Raw genomic sequence first — 15,152 nt, 5'->3', positions numbered from 1 at the left:
GAGAACAGAGCAGTGAAGAGACAGAGCAGTAGAGAGACAGAGCAGTAGAGAGACAGAGCAGTAGAGAACAGAGCAGTGAAGAGAACAGAGCAGTGAAGAGACAGAGCAGTAGAGAGACAGAGCAGTAGAGAACAGAGCAGTGAAGAGAACAGAGCAGTGAAGAGACAGAGCAGTAGAGATACAGAGCAGTAGAGAGACAGAGCAGTAGAGATACAGAGCAGTAGAGAGACAGAGCAGTGACGAGACAGAGCAGTGACGAGACAGAGCAGTAGAGAGACAGAGCAGTAGAGAGACAGAACAGTGACGAGACAGAGCAGTAGAGAGACAGAGCAGTAGAGAGACAGAGCAGTAGAGAGACAGAGTAGTAAAGAACAGAGCAGTGAAGAGAACAGAGCAGTAGAGAGACAGAGTAGTAAAGAACAGAGCAGTGAAGAGAACAGAGCAGTGAAGAGATAGAGAAGTAGAGAGACAGAGCAGTAGAGAACAGAGCAGTAAAGAGAACAGAGCAGTGAAGAGACAGAGCAGTGAAGAGAACAGAGCAGTGAACAGACAGAGCAGTAGAGAACAGAGCAGTAAAGAGACGGAGATGTAGAGAGACAGAGCAGTAGAGAACAGAGCAGTAGAGAGACAGAGCAGTAGAGAGACAGAGCAGTGAAGAGACAGAGCAGTAGAGAGACAGAGCAGTGAAGAGACAGAGCAGTGAAGAGAACAGAGCAGTAGAGAGACAGAGCAGTAGAGATACAGAGCAGTAGAGATACAGAGCAGTAGAGAACAGAGCAGTAGAGAACAGAGCAGTAGAGAGACAGAGCAGTAGAGAACACAGCGGTAAAGAGACAGAGCAGTAGAGAGACAGAGCAGTAGAGAACAGAGCGGTAAAGAGACAGAGCAGTAGAGAGACAGAGCAGTAGAGAACAGAGCGGTAAAGAGACAGAGCAGTAGAGAGACAGAGCAGTAGAGAACAGAGCAGTAGAGAGACAGAGCAGTAAAGAGACAGAGCAGTGAAGAGAACAGAGCAGTAGAGAGACAGAGCAGTAGAGAACAGAGCAGTAGAGACAGAGCAGTAGAGAACAGAGCAGCAGAGAGACAGAGCAGTAGAGAGACAGAGCAGTAGAGAACAGAGCAGTGAAGAGACAGAGCAGTAGAGAGACAGAGCAGTAGAGAACAGAGCAGTGAAGAGACAGAGCAGTAGAGAGACAGAGCAGTAGAGAACAGAGCAGTAAAGAGACAGAGCAGTAGAGAGACAGAGCAGTGAAGAGACAGAGCAGTATAGAGACAGAGCAGTAGAGAACAGAGCAGTAAAGAGACAGAGCAGTGAAGAGAAAAGAGCAGTAGAGAGACAGAGCAGTAAAGAGACAGAGCAGTAGAGAACAGAGCAGTAGAGAGACAGAGCAGTGAAGAGAACAGAGCAGTGAAGAGACAGAGCAGTAGAGAGACAGAGCAGTAGAGAGACAGAGCAGTGAAGAGACAGAGCAGTAGAGAACAGAGCAGTGAAGAGAACAGAGCAGTAGAGAACAGAGCAGTGAAGAGACAGAGCAGTAGAGAACAGAGCAGTAGAGACAGAGCAGTAGAGAGACAGAGCAGTAGAGAGACAGAGCAGTAGAGAGACAGAGCAGTGAAGAGACAGAGCAGTAGAGAGACAGAGCAGTGAAGAGACAGAGCAGTAGAGAGACAGAGCAGTAGAGAGACAGAGCAGTGAAGAGAACAGAGCAGTGAAGAACAGAGCAGTAGAGAACAGAGCAGTGAAGAGAACAGAGCAGTAGAGAGACAGAGCAGTGAAGAGAACAGAGCAGTAGAGAGACAGAGCAGTAGAGAACAGAGCGGTAAAGAGACAGAGCAGTAGACAGACAGAGCAGTGAACAGAGCAGTGAACAGAGCAGTAAAGAGACAGAGCAGTGAAGAGACAGAGCAGTGAAGAGAACAGAGCAGCAGAGAACAGAGCAGTAGAGAACAGAGCAGTAGAGAGACAGAGCAGTAGAGAGACAGAGCAGTAGAGAACAGAGCGGTAGAGAGACAGAGCAGTAGACAGACAGAGCAGTGAACAGAGCAGTGAACAGAGCAGTAAAGAGACAGAGCAGTAGAGAGACAGAGCTGTAAAGAACAGAGCGGTAAAGAGACAGAGCAGTGAACAGAGCAGTGAACAGAGCAGTAGAGAGACAGAGCAGTAGAGAGACAGAGCAGTGACGAGACAGAGCAGTAGAGAGACAGAGCAGTAGAGAGACAGAGCAGTGAAGAGACAGAGCAGTAGAGAGACAGAGCAGTAGAGAGACAGAGCAGTAGAGAGACAGAGCAGTGAAGAGACAGAGCAGTAGAGAGACAGAGCAGTAGAGAGACAGAGCAGTGAAGAGAACAGAGCAGTAGAGAACAGAGCAGTGAAGAGACAGAGCAGTAGAGAGACAGAGCAGTGAAGAGACAGAGCAGTAGAGAGACAGAGCAGTGAAGAGACAGAGCAGTAGAGAGACAGAGCAGTAGAGAGACAGAGCAGTAAGGAGACAGAGCAGTAGAGATACAGAGCAGTAGAGAACAGAGCAGTAGAGAACAGAGCAGTGAAGAGAGAGAGCAGTAGAGAGACAGAGCAGTGAAGAGACAGAGCAGTAGAGAGACAGAGCAGTAGAGAGACAGAGCAGTAAGGAGACAGAGCAGTAGAGATACAGAGCAGTAGAGAACAGAGCAGTAGAGAACAGAGCAGTGAAGAGACAGAGCAGTAGAGAGACAGAGCAGTAGAGAGACAGAGCAGTGAAGAGAACAGAGCAGTAGAGAGACAGAGCAGTAGAGAGACAGAGCAGTGAAGAGAACAGAGCAGTATAGAGACAGAGCAGTAGAGAGACAGAGCAGTGAAGAGGACAGAGCAGTAGAGAGACAAAGCAGTAGAGAGACACAGCAGTAAAGAGAACAGAGCAGTGAAGAGACAGAGCAGTAGAGAACAGAGCAGTAGAGAGAACAGAACAGTAGAGAGACAGAGCAGTAAAGAGAACAGAGCAGTGAAGAGACAGAGCAGTAGAGAACAGAGCAGTAGAGAGACAGAGCAGTAGAGAGACAGAGCAGTGACGAGACAGAGCAGTAGAGAGACAGAGCAGTAGAGAGACAGAGCAGTAGAGAGACAGAGCAGTAGAGAGACAGAGCAGTAGAGAGACAGAGCAGTGACGAGACAGAGCAGTAGAGAGACAGAGCAGTAGAGAGACAGAGCAGTGAAGAGACAGAGCAGTGAAGAGAACAGAGCAGTGAAGAGACAGAGCAGTAGAGAGACAGAGCAGTAGAGAACAGAGCAGTAGAGAACAGAGCAGTAGAGAGACAGAGCAGTGACGAGACAGAGCAGTGAAGAGACAGAGCAGTGAAGAGAACAGAGCAGTAGAGAACAGAGCAGTAAAGAGACAGAGCAGTGACGAGACAGAGCAGTAGAGAGACAGAGCAGTAGAGAGACAGAGCAGTAGAGAGACAGAGCAGTAGAGAACAGAGCAGTAGAGAACAGAGCAGTAGAGAGACAGAGCAGTGAAGAGACAGAGCAGTATAGAGACAGAGCAGTAGAGAGACAGAGCAGTAGAGAGACAGAGCAGTGACGAGACAGAGCAGTAGAGAGACAGAGCAGTAGAGAGACAGAGCAGTAGAGAGACAGAGCAGTAAAGAGACAGAGCAGTAAAGAGAACAGAGCAGTGAAGAAACAGAGCAGTAGAGAACAGAGCAGTAGAGAGACAGAGCAGTAGAGAGACAGAGCAGTGACGAGACAGAGCAGTAGAGATACAGAGCAGTGACGAGACAGAGCAGTATAGAGACAGAGCAGTAGAGAGACAGAGCAGTAGAGAGACAGAGCAGTGAAGAGAACAGAGCAGTAGAGAGACAGAGTAGTAAAGAACAGAGCAGTGAAGAGAACAGAGCAGTAGAGAGACAGAGTAGTACAGAACAGAGCAGTAGAGAACAGAGCAGTAAAGAGACAGAGCAGTATAGAGACAGAGCAGTAGAGAGACAGAGCAGTAGAGAGACAGAGCAGTGAAGAGACACTCACAAGGGGGCCAGCACCCTGGAACTGTGGATCCACACATGGGGGTTGTCCCCACTTGTCTGTCTGGCTGACACACTTCTCTGGATCGTGGACGTCTGTGTTGGTCTGGTGGCGTATGATTCTCCTGAAACACACACACTTGGTCTGGTGACGTATGATTCTCCTGAAAACACACACACTTGGTCTGGTGACGTATGATTCTCCTGAAACACACACACTTGGTCTGGTGACGTATGATTCTCCTGAAAAACTCACACTTGGTCTGGTGACGTATGATTCTCCTGAAACACACACACTTGGTCTGGTGACGTATGATTCTCCTGAAACACACACACCTGATCTGGTGACGTATGATTCTCCTGAAAAACACAGTCAATCTGATGATGCATGTTTCTCCTGAAACACACCCTTCCCTGTGTGTATCCTGTTGTGTGCATGTTTGGTCAGCAAACCTGTTGAAAACAGTGCATCATGCAAAATCGTTTCCTGGTTGCCCACTCTCGTCTTCTCATTCTGGTTTTCTGTTTAGCAAAACAATTCATTTTCTTAACCCCCTTATAAAGGTCATTTTCTTTCAAACACTACAGATTACGATCAAAACAGCAATAATCTCAAATCAAAAACAGACATGAATGTCGATCGAGCTACTTCAATTTCGAGTGAAGAATTAACCATACATAAACTGACACCTTGGAAGCCAAGTCCAGAAATAAAGAGAAACGCCACATGCCTCACCGTCTGACACCGACCAAAACCAACAATCATCATCTGTCCACTTACTCCGCCCCATGGACGACGAAACCAATGAAGAACAGGATGAACAGGTGATGCGTATACCAGAACAGCTCAAAATAGGATCGTCTGAAACAGAGAAAAAGATTTTCTTCTTGAATCATGTTTATTTCTTACATACTTACAGTGACCAACCAAAGCAGAAAAAAAAAACTCCCTCCCTACCCTCCCTCCCACTCCCATACCTGATCATCTCAGTGGATGAGGAGACGATGAGGATGAGGGCGAGGGTGATCACAACGCCGGTCACCCCGGCCACCGATTTGAACAGCTCCAGGGTGGGGTCCTGGAACACGCAAGTTACATGAACACTTTACAGTATTTCTGAAAGAGAAACTGCTGACATGCTGGTTGACAAAGAGGCGACATGCATCAGCTCCTCAGAACACAGTCTGACCCTGCTGCCACTCTCCTACACTACCCAGTCATAGCAAACATACATCAACACCCAAACACAGTTAACCCATCCACTCCACAGCTGCATGCACATTACAACTCTACTTGACCAGCACGACATGAGACCACTGCAGAAAAAACAGGGCACTAAAACTGCAGAAATCAATGGAAAATTGTTGATTCAATTGGTTGAACAAAGTGTGTGTGTGTGTGTGTGTGTGTGTGTGTGTGTGTGTGTGTGTGTGTGTGTGTGTATTAAGATAAACATATTAACATGCACACATGCACATTTGTGACGATGCCTTTGATTACTGGCTTAAAATTTTGCTTCTAATTTCTGTCTTAATTCCCTCTCTTTTAATTATTTCATCACAAAGTCACACACACACACACACACAGTCACACACACACACACACACACACACACACACACACACACACACACAGAGTCATACACACACACAGTCACACACACACACACACACACACACAGAGTCACACACACACACACACACACACACACACACACACACACACACACACACAAACTCACACTGCTGCCGGAGCGGATGGGGTTGACCCAGGTTCCATTGGGGGAGGTGGGGAGTCTGGTGAGCACTTCACGAACATCAGACGTGGAATGAGCAAGCTGGAGACGCTCAAAGTCAAAGTAGTGGGCCCCTATGTGGATTGCTGCAACCACATGACGGGAACAATAGCCAAGTGGTTAAAGCATTGGACTTTCAATCTGAGGGTCCCGGGTTCAAATCACGGTGACGGCGCCTGGTGGGTAAAGGGTGGAGATTTTTCCAATCTCCCAGGTCAACATATGTGCAGACCTGCTAGTGCGTGAACCCCCTTCGTGTGTAAATGCATGCAGAAGATCAAATACGCACGTTAAAGATCCTGTAACCCATGTCAGCGTTCAGTGGGTTATGGTAACAAGAACATACCCAGCATGCACACCCCCGAAAGCGGAGTATGGCTGCCTACATGGCGGGGTAAAAACGGTCATGCACGTAAAAGCCCACTCGTGTGCATGCGAGTGAACGTGGGAGTTGCAGCCCACGAACACAGAAGAAGAAGAGCTGCAAGCACATTATGTAATTATCATTGTTTTCTATAATCATCAATGTTGCTGTTGTTGTTGTTACTGTTACTATTGACTGGTTGAATGATTGACTGGTTCACTGAACGGTTCATTGATCGGCTGACTGGGTTTGTTTTTTTAATTGGTCAATCTATTCAATAATAGGAAACATGTTGTTGGTGGGTTTTTTTCAATTATATTTATTTTTTTTTTATTCATTGTTGTTGCTGTTACTACTGACGCTTCATTGAATTGTTCACTGACTGGTTGGCTGGTTTTTTAAATGGTCAATCTGTTTAACTACAATTATACTTATGTATCCATTTATCATGTATTGTTTTAACTGTTAACTGTTCTCAGCTATATCAGTGTAATATTATGACGTGCTCTCTTCAAGTGCATGCCTTATGTTTGAATTGTGAGCTGCATGACACATGTCAGTTTCTCTTGACAGATGATAAAAAGTCTGTCCATTTAATTGTTCAGGTACCCTCTTTCCCCCTCAAGGCCTGACTAAGCATGTTGGTCAGTCATCTGCTTAGCAGATGTGGTGTAGTGTACATGGATTTGTCCAAATGCCTGACGCCTCCTTGAGTAACTGAACTAAACTGAATCGACTTGACTGAAGTTCTGAAATCAGAGTTCATACATTACAGGTTGTCAATGTCACTTTTTTTTTTAACTCTCTCCATACGAACGGCAAAAGAGACGACGTTAACAGCGTTTCACCCCAATTACCACCATCAAAATATTGCAAGCAGAAGGCTCTTATACTGAAGAGGTGAATGTTGACAAAGAATACCACAATTCTGACGACGGAAGCTAAAAGTTGGGTCATTGAGACACCCACTGGACATCCGAGGGGTCTGTGTAGAGGAGAAGAGAGGACTGGCCGTACTGAGTGAGTTAAAGCCTTTAAAACCCCAAGGGCTATAAGTTGAAAAGTATCATGTCTGGAACATGGATGAATGGCAATGTGTTCTGAGTGGTGACTGAATAAGTGAACCATTGTCTGCTACAATGATAAAAACTGCAATTTCACACACACACCAAAAAAATCTAGGGTTGTTTTTCGTTGTTTGATTCTAATCATGATTCTATTTTCAAATCTGAATTCTGGTGAAATATATTGCTGCTATGCATTATCAATCACTGAGAGGAACAATGGTGTTCTTTGTCATTTTTTTTTTCCCAGTAATGAGAGACAAAATTAAAAGATGCTTACAAACCTGGTAATTTTTTGGAAAGACATTTGAAGGCTTCAAAAAGACATGTTAGTTTTTACAATTACTAATTTTGTTGTTGTTGTTGGTTTTTTGTTGGGGTTTTTTTGTTTTGTTTTTTGTGCGTTTTTTTTCTTGTTTTTTTTTTGTTAAACGTGTATGAACCCTTCAGTGATACACACTGACATCCACTTCTTGAAGATACCACACAAAGGAGCGTTCCTGTATTTTACAGAAAAAACATGAGATCCAAAAAATACCCTGAACATATTTTGTAGCTATGGTGACGAAAGACTCGGACACACCTGTAAAACATTTTGTGACATGATGGATATTAAAGACGTACCTTGATGGAAGACACTTGAAAACTACCCGCCATACTCATGTGTGAAAGCTGTCATACTTTGGCCTCATCTGAACAATCAGCAAAACAATGTTTGCTCTTTCTTTAACTCTTTTGCCACCATAGGAGCAAAACAATGTTTGTTCTTTCTTTAACTCTTTTGTCACCACAGGTGACTTTTGTCAACATGAAACGGTCACGTTAAGAGGACCATTTATTCATCACATTGTAGCAAAACTTGACAGCTGGTACACGGTGGTAGCCAGTTTCCTGTGCAAAAGAACAATGACTAACCATTGCCCCCTGACAAAGCTTGAAGGAAACAGGTCCCAACTGTTGTTCTGACATGAACCTAATTGTGCAACTGACAGCATGGAGTCTAAAATATTTCGTGCTGGGGACTGTTTTTCACACAGAAACTTGGCAGTGAAAGAGTTAACTGTGTGTGTGTGTGTGTGTGTGTGTGTGTGTGTGTGTGTGTGTGTGTGTGTGACAGTGTGTGTGTGACTGTGTGTGTGAGTGAGTGAGTAAACGTGAGAGTGAGTGTGTGTGTGTGTGTCGGGGGTGGAGGGTTGGGGGGGTTGGTAATAATTACCTGTATGCACACAGATCATGTACGCTATGTACTTGTGGTAGGTGATGTTCTTGTCCAACATGCGCCTTACATTTTGATGACAGCACTGAAAACACATCATCGTCACTGTGCTTGTAGCAGTGAAAACACATTATCGTCACAGTGCTTGTAGCAGTGAAAATACATCATCGTCACTGTGCTTGTAGCACTGATTATACATCATCGTCACTGTGCTTGTAGCACTGAAAATACATCATCGTCACTGTGCTTGTAGCACTGAAAATACATCATCGTCACTGTGCTTGTAGCACTGAAAACACATCATCGTCACTGTGCTTGTAGCACTGAAAATACATCATCGTCACTGTGCTTGTAGCACTGAAAACACATCATCGTCACTGTGCTTGTAGCACAGAAAATACATCATCGTCACTGTGCTTGTAGCACTGAAAACACATCATCGTCACTGTGCTTGTAGCACTGAAAATACATTATCATCTTCATTATCCATCATCATCATCATATCACTGCTTGAGGCAATGAAAATACATCATTATCATTACCATCTTCATTATCCATCATCATCATCATCATCAATGCACTTTAACAATGAAAATACATCAATTTCATTATCATCTTCAGTATCCATCATCTTCATATTCCTCCTCCTCCTCCTCCTCAATGCACTTTAAGTTTAACAATGAAAATACATCATTATGATTACCATCTTCAGTATCCATCATCATTATCATTAAATATCACTCATGATGAGAAAAATTCAGGCACACATTTCTATGTCCCACTAAGAGTAATAATGCTTCCTGTTGGATATATATATATATATAAGTAATAAAGCTTTTTGTTGGATATATGTGTGTGTGTGTGTGTGTGTGTGTGTGTGTGTCCCTCTCTTGATTCATGTATTCATGCTGTTCTTTGTTGTGTTGTTTTCATGTTGCTAAACGATTATTCTGAGGTGTCCCATGCCAACAGGACTGTAATGCCAATGGCATTAAAACATTTTTCAGTTTCAGTTTCAGTTTTCTCTCTCCCTCTCACTTTCTTATCTTTGATTAATCTAATTCCCGGTCCAGTCATCAACATCATTGTAATGACAATGCAAATGTATCACTTAACCCTTTGAGCCCTGACCACCGCTTTACCGGTGGTGGGGAGGGGTGGCATAATGCCTTGCCACCGGCTGAGCAGTGCATAAACACTTGTGTCGTGTTTTGTTATTGCCGCTTCTTTTCACTGTTTTTTGCATGTGCTTTGGATAAAAAAGATCGATTTCTACCATGAAGCATGCAGTCTCAACCTGACATGGCTCCTTTGATCAACTGATTCTGCATGCTCAGATTCATTTTCAACATCACTATCTGTAGCAAAATCATCCGCTTCGAATTCCACCTCAACATCAGAGTAATCATTGTCATACTCTACTTCCGATAAATCATCAAGCATATCAGTTACTTGCTGCGTTGTGTACAGTTGTTTTCTCGCACATTTTGTCCCTGATTTCTGCCCTGACGGGCCAGGTTGAGACTCTGCACGCATCAAGTGTTTACGCACCGCTCAACCGGTGGCTGGGCATTATGTAATTTTTCTCTGCCACCGGTAAAGCGGTGGTCATGGCTCAAAGGGTTTAATACCAATTATTTGCAAATTTTGGCTCAGGAGCTCAGGCAGAAGGGTTAAAATTGCTCAGGAACTCAGGGCTCAAAGGGTTAAGTTTTTAACCATGCTCAAAGACACACTCTTATGCACATCCGTGCACACATACACAAAACAAGCAGAACACTAGCAACACACACACACGAACACACACACACACACACACAAACACACACATCTTACACAAAAACACATGCAAACACCCACACCCACACACACACACAAACACACACACACAAACACACACACACACACACACAAACACACACACACACACACATCTTACACAAACACACACACACACACACACACACACACAAACACACACATGAACACACACACGAACACACACACACACAGGTGCCCAGCCCCTACCCCGCAGGCCCCCCTGATGTAGGAGATGAGGTTGCGGCAGACAGGCAGCAGCACCAGCATACAGTTCAAGTTCAGACAGGCTGCACTGGCCCGCGCCCAGCACAGAGCGTCCTGCACGCATGGAAACAGAGACACGCTTCCCGCTGTTGGCTGTGGTTCGATTTCTGTTTCCCCCCCTGTCTCACCGCACAACTCTGTCCTCAGTTTCAGTTTCAGTTTCAGTAGCTCAAGGAGGTGTCACTGCGTTCGGACAAATCCATACACACTGCACCACATCTGCCAAGCAGATGCCTGACCAGCAGCGCAACCCAATGCGCTCAGTCAGGCCTTGAGAAAAAAAAAAAAAAAAAAATGATAATAAAAAAATAAAAAAATAAATGTGTTTAATCATGAAAAGAAATCACCAATTTCTGCATATTTGATAACAGTTAAATATTTTTAGTTTGTTTTAGTTTTGTTTCGTTTTGTTTTGCAGTCCCATCATCCCTGCCATTGCAGTGGTACTGCCTCTATCTGCTCATCCCAAATCCCCAGCTGCCACAGTTCTTACACTTCACAGGGGAGCCATCAATGTTAAGTAGACAGGGAGCTATCTACCAGAGGAGATCCTGCACTGTTGTTGAGTCACTTTGGTAGTGCCAAGAAGTGCCTGTTCCGATCCAATGTATGCAGGACACAACTTACCATCCCCTACTGATGACTAATCTGTTAGTTGTGGGCCCACACTGAGTGAGGCTGAGTCAGTGAGTGTTCCCGTCCAGCGGCAGTCCTCATAAATCTGCAGACACTGAAGACTTTGGCAGAAACTCACCCTAAGCATGGATGTGGAAGGGAAATCAAAAACTGGTGTCACCATGAGATCTTGGCATCAAGGGCCACAGAATCTGCAACTTTTTTTAAGAGTTATATAAATATCTGGTGATGAACAATGATGGTAGGTGCTGGCCACTAGCTGTAATATGGCACCTTTGGAGGGGCTTGAACCTGCATCTTCCATTCACCAGTCCTGAACGAACGCTAACCACTTCGCTGCGGCAGCTTGTTATCTGTTTTTAGGCTCAGGGATTTTCTCACTCAATCTTTCTTAGCATCACTAAGTGAGAATTGTTCTGAAATAGATACAATATTGCATTCTTGATGGTTTGGCACACTGATTATTAATTTTCTCTTTAAATAATTTATACTGTTCTTTATTGTTTCTATATTTCAGCAAAAAAACATCGCTTGCATTCTCCATTTCACATTCACACATGACAACAAGAACAGCTTATTTAATGTACAGATCAACTATAACTGAGCCTGTGGCTGTGAGACCACAAACTGCTGAGTGTCCAGTTCACCATTAGTGTTAGAGATAAGAAGAGAGGAAAAACACAAACATCAAAAGAGTAAGACAGAGAAATGTAAGGAACAGATTAATGCAGAGGAAGAGACAGAGAGAGAAAAATGAGATTTTTTTTTTAACTCTCTCCATACGAACGGCGAAAGAGACGACGTTAACAGCGTTTCACCCCAATTACCATCATCAAAATATTGCAAGCGGAAGGCTCTTATACTGAAGAGGTGAATGTTGACAAAGAATACCACAGTTCTGATGACGGAAGCTAAAGGTTGGGTCATTCAGACACCCACAGGACATCCGAGGGGTCTGTGTAGAGGAGAAGAGAGGACTGGCCGTACTGAGTGAGTTAAATCAAAAAGTGAAATAAGCATGAATGTATTTTTTTTTACATCCAGTCCTCAGGGTAAAGAGAAAAAATGAAATTAAAATATTGACAAAAGTAATACACACAAGAGGGGGCTAGAGAGAGAGAGAGAGCGAAGGGGGGTGCGGTGGGAGGGGAGGGGGTGGGGGGGGGAGGGGGAGAGCACAGAGACACAGAACTGTTAGGTTACACTCAAAGATACCTACCCCAACCAGTTCCCTCAGGTAGAAATACCCAATATCATTCTTGTACTGGAAGAAGGTTCCAACAAACAGACCAACGTTGATTATGAGCCATGTTCCCTGCAACAGTCACAATACACAAGTCAAAAGCACAGTAGTCACAAAAACACAACACAGCAGTCACATCAAACACAACACAGCAGTCACAATACAACACTGCAGTCACAATACAACACAGCAGTCACAAACACTGCAGTCACAAAACAACGCTGCAGTCACAATACAACACAGAAGTCACAATACAACACAGAAGTCACAATACAACACAGAAGTCACAATACAACACTGCAGTCACAATACAACACAGCAGTCACAAACACTGCAGTCACAAAACAACGCTGCAGTCACAATACAACACAGAAGTCACAATACAACACAGAAGTCACAATACAACACAGAAGTCACAATACAACACTGCAGTCACAATACAACACAGCAGTCACAAACACTGCAGTCACAAAACAACGCTGCAGTCACAAACACTGCAGTCACAAAACAACGCTGCAGTCACAATACAACACAGAAGTCACAATACAACACAGAAGTCACAATACAACACAGCAGTCACAATACAACACAGAAGTCACAATACAACACAGCAGTCACAATACAACACAGAAGTCACAATACAAAACAGAAGTCACAATACAACACTGCAGTCACAATACAACACTGCAGTCACAATACAACACAGAAGTCACAAAACAACACAGCAGTCACAATACAACACAGAAGTCACAATACAACACAGCAGTCACAATACAACACAGAAGTCACAATACAACACAGCAGTCACAATACAACACAGAAGTCACACAATACAACACAGAAGTCACAAAACAACACAGCAGTCACAAACACAGAAGTCACAAAACAACACAGCAGTCACAAACACTGCAGTCACAAAACAACGCTGCAGTCACAATACAAAACAGAAGTCACAATACAACACAGAAGTCACAAAACAACACAGCAGTCACAAAACAACACAGCAGTCACAAACATAGCAATCACAAAACAACACAGCAGTCACAAACATAGCAATCACAAAACAACACAGCAGTCACAAACACAGTCATAAACACAACACAGCAGTCACAAACACAGAAGACACAAACACAGCAGTCACAAACACAGACACAGACACAAACACAACACAGCAGTCACAAACACAGCAGTTGCAAACACAAACACAACACAGAAGACACAAACAAAGACACAGACACAACACACCAGTCAGAAAACAACACAGCAGTCACAAACACAGACACAAACACAGCACAGCAGTCACAAACACAGACATAAACACTTCAGTCTTGTTCATGGCCATCATTTGCTGATTTGGCAATACCAGCTTGCTGATGGTCATGTCATAAAATCCCCCACAGCGACTCCCTCATCCGCTCCTCCACACCTTGAAAACACCTTGTTTGGAATTAGGAAATGAGGTAATAAACTAGCTGATTAATTTTTCTATAAAGTTCTACAACATAACTCATAAGTCACATTTAATTTCAAGTAAAACAAAAATGTTTCAGTTTGAAGGAGGCAAGAAACCATGCTGATTGATCAATCCAAATAGGCTACACACACACTAATAATAATAATAATAATATTTTTATTATTATTAACAATAATAATAATAATAAATAAAGATTATATTAAGATAATTAAAAAAAAAAAACAAAAAAACAGCAGCTGATGCCTGATCTATGAATAAACCCAATAACCTGATCAGGCTGATATATCATTATCAGAGAGAGAGAGAGAGAGTGTGTGTGTGTGTGTACACACACTCTCTCTCTCTCTCTGTGTGTGTGTGTGTGTGTGTGTGTGTGTGTGTGTGTGTGCACTCTGTGTGTGTGTGTGTGCTTATACGAAAATTATGAACGAAAATGAACTATCAAAAATAATAATAAACAGTGGTGTGAATCAATACCACCAAGACCAAGAAAACAAATCGGTACACAAGAAAAACGAAGCGAACAAGTCCGGAAGCTCACCACAACCACCCACTTGGGCCCTTCGTTCGCTGCGAAACTGACCATGTCGGAGAACGTCCAGTTCACGCCTTCACTCAGTTACAAAACAACGCATTTAACTGGCTCTTAAATGAAGACAAACAAACTTCGCTGACATGCTACCGAAATATACAGTTTGCTTCTTAAAAGTTCCATTGACAAGCCCACCAAGATGTTTTTGCTTGGAGAGTTATCTTTCCTTCATATGGTTTTCTTTGCCGAAAACTATAGAAACAAAAAAAAAAAAACAACAAACAGCACACACACACACACACACACACACACAACAACAACAACAACAACAAAAACAACTGTGGCCCCTTAAAACTTTTTGAAGTGTCAATCAACAGCATCACACACACACACACACATACTGAAATGGAAATGCAATTGTGTATTTCTTTGTCACAATATTCTTGTAGATATATATATATATATATATATATATATATATATATATATACATATATATATATATATATATATATATATATATATATTGTTGTTGTTGTTACTGTTGCTCTTCATCTGCTTGTTTCTGCTTTCTATCTCTCTACTACTTTCTCTTTTTTTTCTTTTCAAGTGTTTTTCTTCTTCTTTTTTTCCTTCTTCGTGGTGGCCTTCCTTTAGCTGGCCATACAAAAGCATCTTCGGGATCCTGCTGTTTGTCATGCGGACAACATGTCCTGTCCAGCGTATCTGGCACTGGATCAGCAGGCTTT

The 15,152-nt window shown here is 43.3% G+C and overlaps 1 protein-coding gene across 1 annotated transcript in view; it reads right to left on the bottom strand.

Moving 5' to 3' along the window:
• The window catches only part of LOC143298118 (NADPH oxidase 2-like), a 39,205-nt gene extending 24,602 nt beyond the window's left edge, over positions 1 to 14,603 (bottom strand). The window contains exons 1-8 of the mRNA XM_076610826.1: positions 14,413 to 14,603; positions 12,374 to 12,469; positions 10,462 to 10,572; positions 8,434 to 8,518; positions 5,736 to 5,875; positions 4,972 to 5,072; positions 4,775 to 4,855; positions 3,998 to 4,118 (exon numbers count right to left, since the gene is read on the bottom strand). Coding sequence (XP_076466941.1) covers positions 3,998 to 4,118; positions 4,775 to 4,855; positions 4,972 to 5,072; positions 5,736 to 5,875; positions 8,434 to 8,518; positions 10,462 to 10,572; positions 12,374 to 12,469; positions 14,413 to 14,457 — 780 coding nt within the window. The 5' untranslated portion in view covers positions 14,458 to 14,603. The remainder of the gene's footprint in view (positions 1 to 3,997; positions 4,119 to 4,774; positions 4,856 to 4,971; positions 5,073 to 5,735; positions 5,876 to 8,433; positions 8,519 to 10,461; positions 10,573 to 12,373; positions 12,470 to 14,412) is intronic.
• Between the last annotated feature and the right edge of the window lie 549 nt (positions 14,604 to 15,152).

This window comes from Babylonia areolata, chromosome 23, assembly GCF_041734735.1.
Source record: "Babylonia areolata isolate BAREFJ2019XMU chromosome 23, ASM4173473v1, whole genome shotgun sequence".
Lineage (NCBI taxonomy): Eukaryota > Metazoa > Mollusca > Gastropoda > Neogastropoda > Buccinidae > Babylonia > Babylonia areolata.
Note: the sequence above shows the minus strand (reverse complement) of the source record. Positions and strands in the feature narration are given on the sequence as shown.